This window comes from Arachis stenosperma, chromosome 5, assembly GCF_014773155.1.
Source record: "Arachis stenosperma cultivar V10309 chromosome 5, arast.V10309.gnm1.PFL2, whole genome shotgun sequence".
NCBI lineage: Eukaryota > Viridiplantae > Streptophyta > Magnoliopsida > Fabales > Fabaceae > Arachis > Arachis stenosperma.
The window spans coordinates 114,719,076-114,732,652 of NC_080381.1; the positions used below are offsets into that span (position 1 = coordinate 114,719,076).

Consider the following 13,577-nt stretch of genomic DNA (forward strand, 5'->3'; position numbering starts at 1 on the left):
TACATATCCTCCAATTGCATACATATTAGTATTGGACATATATTTGACACATTGCCACCATATCCATTTTCTCTCCACTTCTTTCTCAAATCTCATCAAGCTATCAATCTTAATCTTGTTTTCCTTCTTTTCCCATTGCACCACCATTTCCTGAACCTGTTCCATGCACTATTCCAAGGTATTATTTTTTTTTCAAATATCACTTCTACACCTTCATACAACCCATATAATACTAAAAAAATAAATTATCCATTCTTTTTTTCCGTTTATCTACATTATGAGACATCTAACATTCAAACTAAGTTTTTACCTCCCTGCTACCTACCCAACATATATTTCCCAACACAACGTTTGCTACTGATGAGCGGATAATTTGTACGCTTTTTGGCATTGTTTTTAGTATGTTTTTAGTATGTTCTAGTTAGTTTTTAGTATATTTTTATTAGTTTTTAGTTAAAATTCACTTTTCTGGACTTTACTATGAGTTTGTGTGTTTTTCTGTGATTTCAAGTATTTTCTGGCTGAAATTGAGGGACTTGAGCAAAAATCTGATTCAGAGACTGAAAAGGACTGCAGATGCTGTTGGATTCTGACCTCCCTGCAAAGCGTTCTCAACGGCGTTGGAAAGTAGACATCCTGGGCTTTCCAGCAATATATAATAGTTTATACTTTGCCCAAGATTTGATGGCCCAAACCGGCGTTCCAAATCAGCTCAGAAATGCCTGGCGTTAAACGCCGGAACTGGCACAAGAATGGGAGTTAAACGCCCAAACTGGCACAAAAGCTGGCGTTTAACTCCAAGAGAAGTCTCTACACGAAAATGCTTCAATGCTCAGCCCAAGCACACACCAAGTGGGCCCGGAAGTGGATTTTTCTGTCATTTACTCATTTCTGTAAACCTTAGGCTACTAGTTCTTTATAAATAAGACCTTTTGCTATTGTATTATCATCTTGGTAGATATCTTCATTCTTATGCTATCTTAGTTCATTGGGAGGCTGGCCTCACGGCCATGCCTAGACCTTGTTCTTATGTATTTTCAACGGTGGAGTTTCTACACACTATAGATTAAGGTGTGGAGCTCTGCTGTACCTCGAGTATTAATGCAATTACTATTGTTCTTCTATTCAATTCAGCTTTTTCTTATTCCAAGATATCACTTGTTCTTCAACTTGATGAATGTGATGATCCGTGACACTCATCATCATTCTCACCTATGAACGTGTGCCTGACAACCACCTCCGTTCTACCTTAGATTGAGTGGATATCTCTTGGATCCCTTAATCGGAATCTTCGTGGTATAAGCTAGAATTGATGGCGGCATTCAAGAGAATCCGGAAGGTCTAAACCTTGTCTATGGTATTCTGAGTAGGATTCAATGATTGAATGACTGTGACGAGCTTCAAACTCCTGAAGGCTGGGCGTTAGTGACAGACGCAAAAGAATCACTGGATTCTATTCCAACCTGATTGAGAACCGAGAGATGATTAGCCGTGCCATGACAGGGTGCGTTGAACATTTTCACTGAGAGGATGGGAGGTAGCCACTGACAACGGTGAAACCCTACATACAGCTTGCCATGGAAAGGAGTAAGAAGGATTGGATGAAGACAGTAGGAAAGCAGAGAGACAGAAGGGACAAAGCATCTTCATACGCTTATCTGAAATTCCCACCAATGAATTGCATAAGTATCTCTATCTTTATCTTTATGTTTTATTCATCATTCATAACCATTTGAGTTTGCCTGACTAAGATTTACAAGGTGACCATAGCTTGCTTCATACCAACAATCTCTGTGGGATCGACCCTTACTCGCGTAAGGTTTATTACTTGGAGGACCCAGTACACTTGCTGGTTAGTTGTGCGAAGTTGTGTTTATGCCATGGTATTGAACACCAAGTTTTTGGATTCATCACCCGGGATTATTTGAGTTGTAGTGATCACAATTTCGTGCACCAAGTTTTTGGCGCCGTTGCCGGGGATTGTTCGAGTATGGACAACTGACGGTTCATCTTGTTGCTTAGATTAGGTATTTTTCTTCAGAGTTCTTAAGAATGAATTCTAGTGTTTCAAGGTGATGTTCTTATCATCACAAAAGCTGATTGATTTTCATCAATTTAGCTCTTGAATGCAATGTCCTGCTGAAGCTTGTTCAGCCATGTCTAATTTCTTTAGACTGAAGCTTTAGACTAACATTGCATGATTCCTAGAATTTTCATTAAGAATTTTGATATTTTTATTTTTCCTTTTCACTTAATTTTCGAAAAAAAACCAAAAAAATTACAAAATCATAAAATCCAAAAATATTTCTTGTTTGAGTCTAGAGTCTCATGTTAAGTTTGGTGTCAATTGTATGTTTCTGTTCTTTTTGCATTCATGCATGTGTCTTCATTAATCTTCAAGTTGTTCTTGATGGTTTCATTGCTCTGATTTTTAAATTCTCTTGACTTGAGTGTTTATGTGTCTTATATGCATTCTCATTTTGTCAGTGTTAGTAGTATACAAACTGCTAAGTTTGGTGTCTTGCATGCATTGTTATTTGATTTTAGTTGCATTTTAATTATTCCTCATCATTAAAAATCCAAAAATATTTTTAATTTGTGTCTTTTCAAGTCAATAATACAGAGAATTGAAGATTCAGAACATACAGCAGAGGAATTACACAGAAAAAGCTGGGCGTTCAAAACGCCCAGTAAGGAAGGCAAACTGGCGTTTAAACGCCAGCCAGGGTGCCTGGCTGGGCGTTTAACGCCCAAAAGGGTAGTGGTTTGGGCGTTAAACGCCAGAATGTGCACCATTCTGGGCTTTTAACGCCAGGATGGCACAAGAGGGAAGATTCTGTTTTTAGTTCAAATTTTTTTCAGGTTTTCAAAATTTTTCAAAATCAAATCATTTTCAAATCAAATCTTTTCAATTAAATCTTTTTCAAAATCAATTTCTTTCCATTTTCAAAGATACTTGCTATCAATTAATGATTTGAGTCAACATTTCAAGTATGTGGCCTTTTCTGTTGAGAAAGGTTAATGTTTGAATCATATTTTTTTTGTTAGCCAAGTTATTAATTTTTAAAATCAAATCTTTTTAAATTGCTTTTCAATCATATCTTCTTAACCACATCTTTTTCAAAATAGTTTTCAATCAAATCTTTTTTATTTCTAATTTCAAAATCTTTTTCAGAAATCACTTGATTTTTTTTTTCACTATTATTTTCGAAAATCAATTAAAGTTTTTCAAAATGTTTTTAAAATCTTTTTAATTTTTTTCGAAAATTTCTTCCCCTCTTCTCACATCCTTCTATTTATGGATTAACACTACTCCTTAATGCACAATTCGAACTCCATCTTTCTTGATAAGTTCGAATTCTTCTACCTCTTCCTTCTATTTTTCGTTTCCTCTGACACCTCAAGGAATCTCTATACTGTGACATAGAGGATTCCATATTTTCTTGTTCTCTTCTCTTTCATATGAGTAGGAGCAAAGACAAAAGCATTCTTGTTGAGGCTGACCCCGAACCTGAAAGGACCTTGAAGCGAAAGCTAAGAGAAGTTAAGGCACAATTCTCTGTAGAGGACCTAACAAAAATCTTCAAAGAAGAAGAACCCATGGCAGCCAAAAATAACAACAATGCCAACAATGCAAGGAAGGTGCTGGGTGACTTTACTGCACCTACTCCCGACTTCTATGGGAGAAGCATCTCTATCCCTACCATTGGAGCAAACAACTTTGAGCTTAAGCCTCAATTAGTTTCTCTAATGCAACAGAATTGCAAGTTTCATGGACTTCCATTGGAAGATCCTCATCAGTTTTTAGCTGAATTCTTGCAAATCTGTGACACTGTCAAGACCAATGGGGTTGACCCTGAGGTCTACAGACTTATGCTATTCCCTTTTGCTGTAAGAGACAGAGCTAGGATATGGTTGGACTCACAACCTAAAGAAAGCCTGAACTCTTGGGAAAAGCTAGTCAATGCCTTCTTGGCAAAGTTCTTTCCACCTCAAAAATTGAGTAAGCTTAGAGTGGAAGTCCAAACCTTCAGACAGAAGGAAGGAGAATCCCTCTATGAAGCTTGGGAAAGATACAAACAATTGATCAGAAAGTGTCCCTCTGACATGCTTTCTGAATGGAGCATCATAGGTATTTTCTATGATGGTCTGTCTGAACTGTCCAAGATGTCTTTGGATAGCTCTGCTGGAGGATCTCTTCATCTGAAGAAGACGCCTACAGAAGCTCAAGAACTAATTGAAATGGTTGCAAATAACCAATTCATGTACACTTCTGAAAGGAATCCTGTGAACAATGGGACTAATCAGAAGAAAGGAGTTCTTGAGATTGATACTCTGAATGCCATACTGGCTCAGAATAAGATATTGACTCAGCAAGTCAATTTGATTTCTCAAAGTCTATCTGGAATGCAAAATGCACCAGGCAGTACTAAGGACGCTTCATCTGAAGAAGAAGCTTATGATCCTGAGAACCCTTCAATGGAAGAGGTGAATTACATGGGAGAATCCTATGGAAATACCTATAATCCTTCATGGAGAAATCATCCAAATCTTTCATGGAAGGATCAACAGAGACCTCAACAAGGTTTCAACAATAATAATGGTGGAAGAAACAGGTTTAACAATGGCAAGCCTTTTCCATCATCTTCTCAGCAACAGACAGAGAATTCTAAGCAGAACCACTCTGACTTAGCAACCATGGTCTCTGATCTAATCAAAACCACTCAAAGTTTCATGACTGAAACAAGGTCCTCCATTAGAAATTTGGAGGTACAAGTGGGTCAGCTGAGCAAGAAAATTACTGAACTCCCTCCTAGTATTCTTCCAAGCAATACAGAAGAAAATCCAAAAGGAGAGTGCAAAGTCATCAACATGGCCGAACTAGGAGAGGAGGAAGAGGCAGTGAACGCCACTGAGGAAGACCTTAATGGACGTCCACTGGCCTCCAATGAGTTCCCTAATGAGGAACCATGGGAATCTGAGGCTCCCACTGAGACCATAGAGATTCCATTGGATTTACTCCTGCCATTCATGAGCTCTGATGAGTATTCTTCCTCTAAAGAGGATGAGTATGTCACTGAAGAGCAAGTTACTAAATACCTTGGAGCAATCATGAAGCTAAATGACAAGTTATTTGGTAATGAGACTTGGGAGGATGAACCCCCTTTGCTCACCAAAGAACTGGATGACTTGTCTAGGCAGAAACTACCTCAAAGGAGACAAGATCCTGGGAAGTTCTCAATACCTTGTGCCATAGGCACCATGACCTTCAAGAAGGCCTTGTGTGACCTAGGGTCAAGTGTAAACCTCATGCCTCTCTCTGTAATGAAGAAGCTAGGGATCTTTGAGGTGCAAGCTGCAAAAATCTCACTAGAGATGGCAGACAATTCAAGAAAACAAGCTTATGGACTTGTAAAGGATGTTCTGGTAAAAGTTGAAGACCATTACATCCCTGCTGATTTTATAGTCCTAGAGACTGGGAAGTGCATGGATGAATCCATCATCCTTGGCAGACCCTTCCTAGCCACAGCAAAGGCTGTGATTGATGTTGATAGAGGAGAATTGATCATTCAAGTGAATGAAGAATCCTTTGTGTTTAAGGCTCAAGGATATCCCTCTGTTACCATGGAGAGGGAGCATGAAGAGCTTCTCTCAAAACAGAGTCAAACAGAGCCCCCACAGTCAAACTCTAAGTTTGGTGTTGGGAGGCCACAACCAACTTCTAAGTTTGGTGTTGAACCCCCACATTCAAACTCTAAGTTTGGTGTTGGGAGGTTCCAACATTGCTCTGAGCATCTCTGAGGCTCCATGAGAGCCCACTGTCAAGCTATTGACATTAAAGAAGCGCTTGTTGGGAGGCAACCCAATGTTATATTTTATCTATTTTCCTTTGTTATTTTATGTTTTCTGTAGGTTGATGATCATGAGAAGTCACAAAATCAATTGAAAAAGCAAAAACAGAATGAAAAACAGAAAGAAAAACAGCACACCCTGGAGGAAGATCTTGCTGGCGTTTAAACGCCAGTAAGGCTAGCAGATGGGCGTTTAACGCCCAGTCTGGCACCATTCTGAGCGTTTAACGCCAGAAAGGGGCACCAGACTGGCGTTAAACGCCAGGAAAGGGCAAAAACTTGGCGTTAAACGCCAGAAATGGGCACCAGCCCGGCGTTTAACGCCAGAATTGGCATGAAGAGCAATTTTGCTCGCCACTTGGTGCAGGGATGACTTTTCCTTGACACCTCAGGATCTGTGGACCCCACAGGATCCCCACCTACCCCACCACTCTCTCTCTTCTTCACCCATTCACCAATCACCTCAACACCCCTTCCCCAAAAACCCCTCACCTATCAAATCCCATCTTTCTCTTCACCACTCACATCCATCCTTCATAAAACCCCACCTACCTCACCATTCAAATTCAAACCACTTTCCCACCCAAACCCACCCATACATGACCGAACCCTACCCCTCTCTTCACCCCTATATAAACCCCTCTTCACTCCTTCATTTTCACACAACCTAAACACTCCTTCTCCCCCTTTGGCCGAACCACAAAGCCATTCCCTTCTCTTTCATTTCTTCTTATTCTACTCTCTTCTTTCTTCTTTTGCTCGAGGACGAGCAAACTTTTTAAGTTTGGTGTGGTAAAAGCATTGCTTTTTGTTTTTCCATAACCATTTATGGCATCCAAGGCCGAAGAAACCTCTAGAAAGAGGAAAGGGAAGGCAAAAGCTTTCACCTCCGAGTCATGGGAGATGGAGAGATTCATCTCAAGGGTGCATCAAGACCACTTCTATGAAGTTGTGGCCTTGAAGAAGGTGATCCCCGAGGTCCCTTTTAAACTCAAAAAGAGTGAATATCCGGAGATCCGACATGAGATCCGAAGAAGAGGTTGGGAAGTTCTTACCAACCCCATTCAACAAGTCGGAATCTTAATGGTTCAAGAGTTCTATGCCAATGCATGGATCACCAAGAACCATGACCAAAGTGTGAACCCGGACCCAAAGAATTGGCTTACAATGGTTCGGGGGAAATACTTGGATTTTAGTCCGGAAAATGTAAGGTTGGCATTCAACTTGCCCATGATGCAAGGAGATGAACACCCTTACACTAGAAGGGTCAACTTTGATCAAAGGTTGGACCAAGTCCTCACAGTCATTTGTGAAGAGGGCGCCCAATGGAAGAGAGATTCAAGAGGGAAGCCGGTTCAACTGAGAAGGCATGACCTCAAGCCTGTGGCTAGGGGATGGTTGGAGTTTATCCAACGCTCAATCATTCCCACTAGCAACCGGTGCGAAGTTTCTATAGACCGGGCTATCATGATTCATAGCATCATGATTGGAGAAGAAATAGAAGTTCATGAGGTTATATCCCAAGAACTTTATAAGGTGGCGGACAAGTCTTCTACCTTGGCAAGGTTAGCCTTTCCTCATCTCATTTGTCACCTCTGTTATTCAGTTGGAGTTGACATAGAGGGAGACACCCCATTGATGAGGACAAGCCCATCGCTAAGAAGAGGATGGAGCAAACAAGAGACCCCTCTCATCATCAAATCCCTAAGATGCCTCAAGGGATGCACTTTCCTCCACAAAACTATTGGGAGCAACTGAACACCTCCCTAGGAGAATTGAGTTCCAACATGAGACAACTAAGGGTGGAGCACCAAGAACATTCCATTCTCCTCCATGAAATTATAGAAGATCAAAGAATCATGAGAGAGGAGCAACAAAGGCAAGAAGAGACATTGAGGAGCTCAAGCACTCCATAAGATCTTCAAGAGGAAGAACAAACCGCCATCACTGAGGTGGACCCGTTCTTTAATCTCCTTGTTCCTTATTTTCCTGTTTTTCGAAAATTATGCTTATGTTTATCTATGTTTGTGTCTTGTGATCATTAGTGTCTTAGTGTCTATGCCTTAAAGTTATGAATGTCCTATGAATCCATCACCTATCTTAAATGAAAAATGTTCTTAATTGAAAAAGAGAAGAATTGCATGAATTGTGAATTTTATAACAGTTTAATTATTTTGATGTGGTGGCAATATTTTTGTTTTCTGAATGTATGCTTAAACAGTGCATATGTCTTTTGAATTTGTTGTTCATGAATGTTGGCTCTTGAAAGAATGATGAAAAAGGAGACATGTTACTGAGGATCTAAAAAATCATAAAAATGATTCTTGAAGCAAGAAAAAGCAGTGAATACAAAAAAAAAGAGAAGGAGAAAAACGAAAAAAAAAAGGAAAAAGAGAAAAACGAAAAAAAAGAGAGAAAAGAAAAAAATAAAGTTGTGATCCAAGGCAAAAAGAGTGTGCTTAAGAACCCTGGACACCTCTAATTGGGGACTCTAGCAAAGCTGAGTCACAGTCTAAAAAGGTTCACCCAATTATGTGTCTGTGGCATGTGTGTATCCGGTGGTAATACTGGAAGACAGAGTGCTTTGGGCCACGGCCAAGACTCATAAAGTAGCTATGTTCAAGAATCATCATACTTAACTAGGAGAATCAATAACACTATCTGGATTCTGAGTTCCTAAAGAAGCCAATCATTCTGAATTTCAAAGGATAGAGTGAGATGCCAAAATTGTTCAGAGGCAAAAAGCTAAAAGCCCCGCTCATCTAATTAATACTGATCTTCATAGATGTTTTTGGAATTCATTGTATATTCTCTTCTTTTTATCTTATTTGATTTTCAGTTGCTTGAGGACAAGCAACAATTTAAGTTTGGTGTTGTGATGAGCGGATAATTTGTACGCTTTTTGGCATTGTTTTTAGTATGTTTTTAGTATGTTCTAGTTAGTTTTTAGTATATTTTTATTAGTTTTTAGTTAAAATTCACTTTTCTGGACTTTACTATGAGTTTGTGTGTTTTTCTGTGATTTCAAGTATTTTCTGGCTGAAATTGAGGGACTTGAGCAAAAATTTGATTCAGAGACTGAAAAGGACTGCAGATGCTGTTGGATTCTGACCTCCCTGCACTCAAAGTGGATTTTCTAGAGCTACAGAAGCCCAATTGGCGCGTTCTCAACGGCGTTGGAAAGTAGACATCCTGGGCTTTCCAGCAATATATAATAGTTTATACTTTGCCCAAAATTTGATGGCCCAAACCGGCGTTCCAAATCAGCTCAGAAATGCCTGGCGTTAAACGCCGGAACTGGCACAAGAATGGGAGTTAAACGCCCAAACTGGCACAAAAGCTGGCGTTTAACTCCAAGAGAAGTCTCTACACGAAAATGCTTCAATGCTCAGCCCAAGCACACACCAAGTGGGCCCGGAAGTGGATTTTTCTGTCATTTACTCATTTCTGTAAACCTTAGGCTACTAGTTCTTTATAAATAAGACCTTTTGCTATTGTATTATCATCTTGGTAGATATCTTCATTCTTATGCTATCTTAGATCATTGGGAGGCTGGCCTCACGGCCATGCCTAGACCTTGTTCTTATGTATTTTCAACGGTGGAGTTTCTACACACTATAGATTAAGGTGTGGAGCTCTGCTGTACCTCGAGTATTAATGCAATTACTATTGTTCTTCTATTCAATTCAGCTTTTTCTTATTCCAAGATATCACTTGTTCTTCAACTTGATGAATGTGATGATCCGTGACACTCATCATCATTCTCACCTATGAACGTGTGCCTGACAACCACCTCCGTTCTACCTTAGATTGAGTGGATATCTCTTGGATCCCTTAATCGGAATCTTCGTGGTATAAGCTAGAATTGATGGCGGCATTCAAGAGAATCCGGAAGGTCTAAACCTTGTCTATGGTATTCTGAGTAGGATTCAATGATTGAATGACTGTGACGAGCTTTAAACTCCTGAAGGCTGGGCGTTAGTGACAGACGCAAAAGAATCACTGGATTCTATTCCAACCTGATTGAGAACCGACAGATGATTAGCCGTGCCATGACAGGGTGCGTTGAACATTTTCACTGAGAGGATGGGAGGTAGCCACTGACAACGGTGAAACCCTACATACAGCTTGCCATGGAAAGGAGTAAGAAGGTTTGGATGAAGACAGTAGGAAAGCAGAGAGACAGAAGGGACAAAGCATCTTCATACGCTTATCTGAAATTCCCACCAATGAATTGCATAAGTATCTCTATCTTTATCTTTATGTTTTATTCATCATTCATAACCATTTGAGTTTGCCTGACTAAGATTTACAAGGTGACCATAGCTTGCTTCATACCAACAATCTCTGTGGGATCGACCCTTACTCGCGTAAGGTTTATTACTTGGACGACCCAGTACACTTGCTGGTTAGCTGTGCGAAGTTGTGTTTATGCCATGGTATTGAACACCAAGTTTTTGGATTCATTACCGGGGATTATTTGAGTTGTAGTGATCACAATTTCGTGCACCAGCCACCATATGTTTAGAGTATACTTACAGTGCAAGAACAAATGGCTAACCGTCTCTAGTTTATCACTGCACATCACACACATTTCATCACTTTGATTTATGATACATCTCCTTAAGAAGACATTCTTTGTATTTAAGGCTCCTAAAATCACGAACCACAACAATATTTCTACCTTTGGTGGCACCACTTCTTGCCAAATATTGTTAAACACATGCTTCATTGTTAAACTCCTAAAAATTGCAATCAATTTGAAGTGGTTGAGTGATAATCTTCTCATTCGGTGGGGTTTGATGGAAAACTATACTCCTAAAAGTAGCTTCTATATTCTCCTTTTTGCAGGTTACAATTAAGCCCTTTCTTATTTCTATATATGATTGATATATGAATAAAAAATAGTGTTTGCATATTCAATTCTTTAGATAAATTACCTTGGTCTGATGGGTTAATGCTAACGCTCTATATAGGGGATAGAACCATCAATCTTTATCTCCAACCCTCTAAATTTTCATAACGAAGTAATTAGTCTTCATTATTTTTCATATTATAGTATTTGCTTCTTCATCTCATCCTACTAATAGTGGCTATCAATTTTTTAAATAGGTCTAACAATAGCTGACATATCATTTCTGCATATCTTTACACCTGAAAAACTGACAAAACAGCTCTCCAAGCTGAATTTCTTAATATATGGTTTGTGGCCCATAAATGTGCCTTATCCTTGTCCATTATCTTATTCAAGCAATAAATTTCAAGCAAGCCTGTTGAATATATTAATTAGACTTTATCCATTTTCATTTATCTTGCTATTTATAAATTATTAATTATTTTTGTGATTTATTCTCATAGATAAAGAGTTTGACAACTTATTAACGATTGATTGGCTAAATCTAATAGACGAAATACGCAATAGTTATTTTTGGTAAAAGCAATGGAAAAAGACATGGACCTTGTAATTTCACTAAGTTTAATCAAGTTCAATATTTTAAATTGGTAATTGCTATTAAAATACCCTTATGATGTTTTTTTTTACACAATTATTATTATTGCTGTTGTTGTTGTGTAAAAAATAAGGTTCAATTATTGATTCCCTAGATATAAATAAATATTATTAACAACATCAGCGAATTTTTAATTTGAATCAAATATTACATGTGCACAAAAAGAATATGCTTATTAATGAACTGGTGTTATTATAACATACAAGAATAACATATGAATTCGTATATTTACTAATCAATTAATTCCTGTGGTGAAAGAGAAGAGGTTTTCTTTGTAAATCCATGTACCAAACTTACCTGCTTTGATACCAATATTGTGAACTACTTTGCTTGTGATGACATCAAAAGAAGCCAATTCATCGTTATAGCTTCTAATATAAAATATTACATCACATTTGTTGCCTATTTGCATTGGAAGATCAACTTTTAGAAAGGGTCCAATTGTGAAAAGCTTCACCCAAGATTCTTCTACACCAACTTCACCCAAAATAAATATTTCAATCCGACTATTCTCAGCAAAAGAGGATATCAGGCAAGAGACTCGTTGAGCACTACCAATGCTCCGGTAAGGAGGCGACCATAATTACTTTGCAGCCAAGCAATCGATGTAGTTCGAAACATTTCAGAGCTGAGGTTAAATGACACAATTACATCTTCTCCGTTGTGCCAACCCCGCCCATACTCCCTACCTCTCCAGTGCCATACTCCATTCAAGTACCTTACAAAACCTTGATGTGAATATTGGTGCGTTTCTATGTCAAAAAGCTCAAGTGTCTTCCAACAATTACTTTTTAGACTATAAATTTGCCAATTTGATGAACCATAATCATCATAGTAAAATGTATGTTGAACGTAATATACACATTGAATAACTTTGTAGTCATCATTGACATTATCATAACCAAATCCAACACTTACATACGGATTAAACATGTGCTCTACAGGAATAACACACGGAGGAATAATTTTACGCTCATCGGTTTTGGGGTTCCAAAGTCCAATTTTTACATCATAATCAGATTGTTCATAATGGCATATGATACCATTAACACAGTCTGCAATAGTGCCGGGAATATACTCCTCAAACAGACTTGGCAAAATTAATGTAACCATGTTTTCATACCTCTCTCCAGAAAGTAAATGCACATCATATTGATGATGGACGACGTATTCTACACTTCCGTCATCGAAATTGTCTCCATCACTTCCGACATCGAAATTGTCTCCATCACTTCCGTCATTGAAATCATCTCCATCACTTCCGTCATTGAAATCATCTCCATCATTTCCGTCATCATATTCACGAATGTGTCCATCACTTCTGTCATCATATTCTCTCCATAGAAGGAGAGACGATGAATAAGCAGTTTTAGATTTTAAATTTTCGTAGTACATGCTCTTGAAATCAGAATTCTCAAGTAAATTTAGCCAAGACTTCTGCACGCAACTAAATCGCTTCAAAGATTTAACAGATAATTTTGTTAGAATTCTCAATACAATATCATTAGGAAGCTGATTGCTATGGTTGCCTATTTCCATTGAAGATGAAGATGGAAACAAATAGAGGATAGGGTCTTGCGCTTGTGCTGTGCCTCGCAGAATGTTATGAAAAATAAATTAGATTCCAACATACAAGTTTAGAAAAATTTCAATGGTTTTACATTTTTGTCGATCTATTTGTTTCTTTCCTAATCAAGATCTCCAATAATATATAGGACTTTACATCAAACAAATCAAATTGATTGATTGTGAGCCAATAATATTAGGAAGACAAAAAAAAATAACTAAAACTTCTATTATTTAACATTTATTAATTATTACAATAATTAATGAATACTAAATAAAATAAATTATGATTATTTTAGCTAATTTTTTTTGTGACCAAACAGTTTTGTTATTTTGATTATCAAACATTTTCTCTTATAATTATTGGTAATGCTAGGGGAAAAAAATAAAAACTTGCCTTATTTAACATTTATTAAATCTTATTTAGTATTCATTAATTACTACAGTAATTAATGAATACTAAATAAAGTAAATTTTAACTAATTTTGGTTAAATTTTTTTATTATCAAATATTTTCGAATTGCGAACACCTGAATTTGCATTTGCAATCACAAACATAAATGTATAATTATTATTTATTACGCTTAGTTTATTCTTAAACAATATTAGATTATACTAGTTTAAAAAGAAAGAAAGAAATAACCTAAGC

At 37.7% G+C, this 13,577-nt stretch overlaps 1 protein-coding gene across 1 annotated transcript; it reads right to left on the minus strand.

The window, feature by feature from the left end:
* Nucleotides 1–11,890: 11,890 nt before the first annotated feature.
* LOC130981135 (F-box/kelch-repeat protein At3g06240-like) lies at nucleotides 11,891–12,901 on the minus strand. The gene has a single exon (XM_057904757.1). The coding sequence runs from the start codon at nucleotides 12,899–12,901 to the stop codon at nucleotides 11,891–11,893; it is 1,011 nt and encodes a 336-aa protein (XP_057760740.1).
* Between the last annotated feature and the right edge of the window lie 676 nt (nucleotides 12,902–13,577).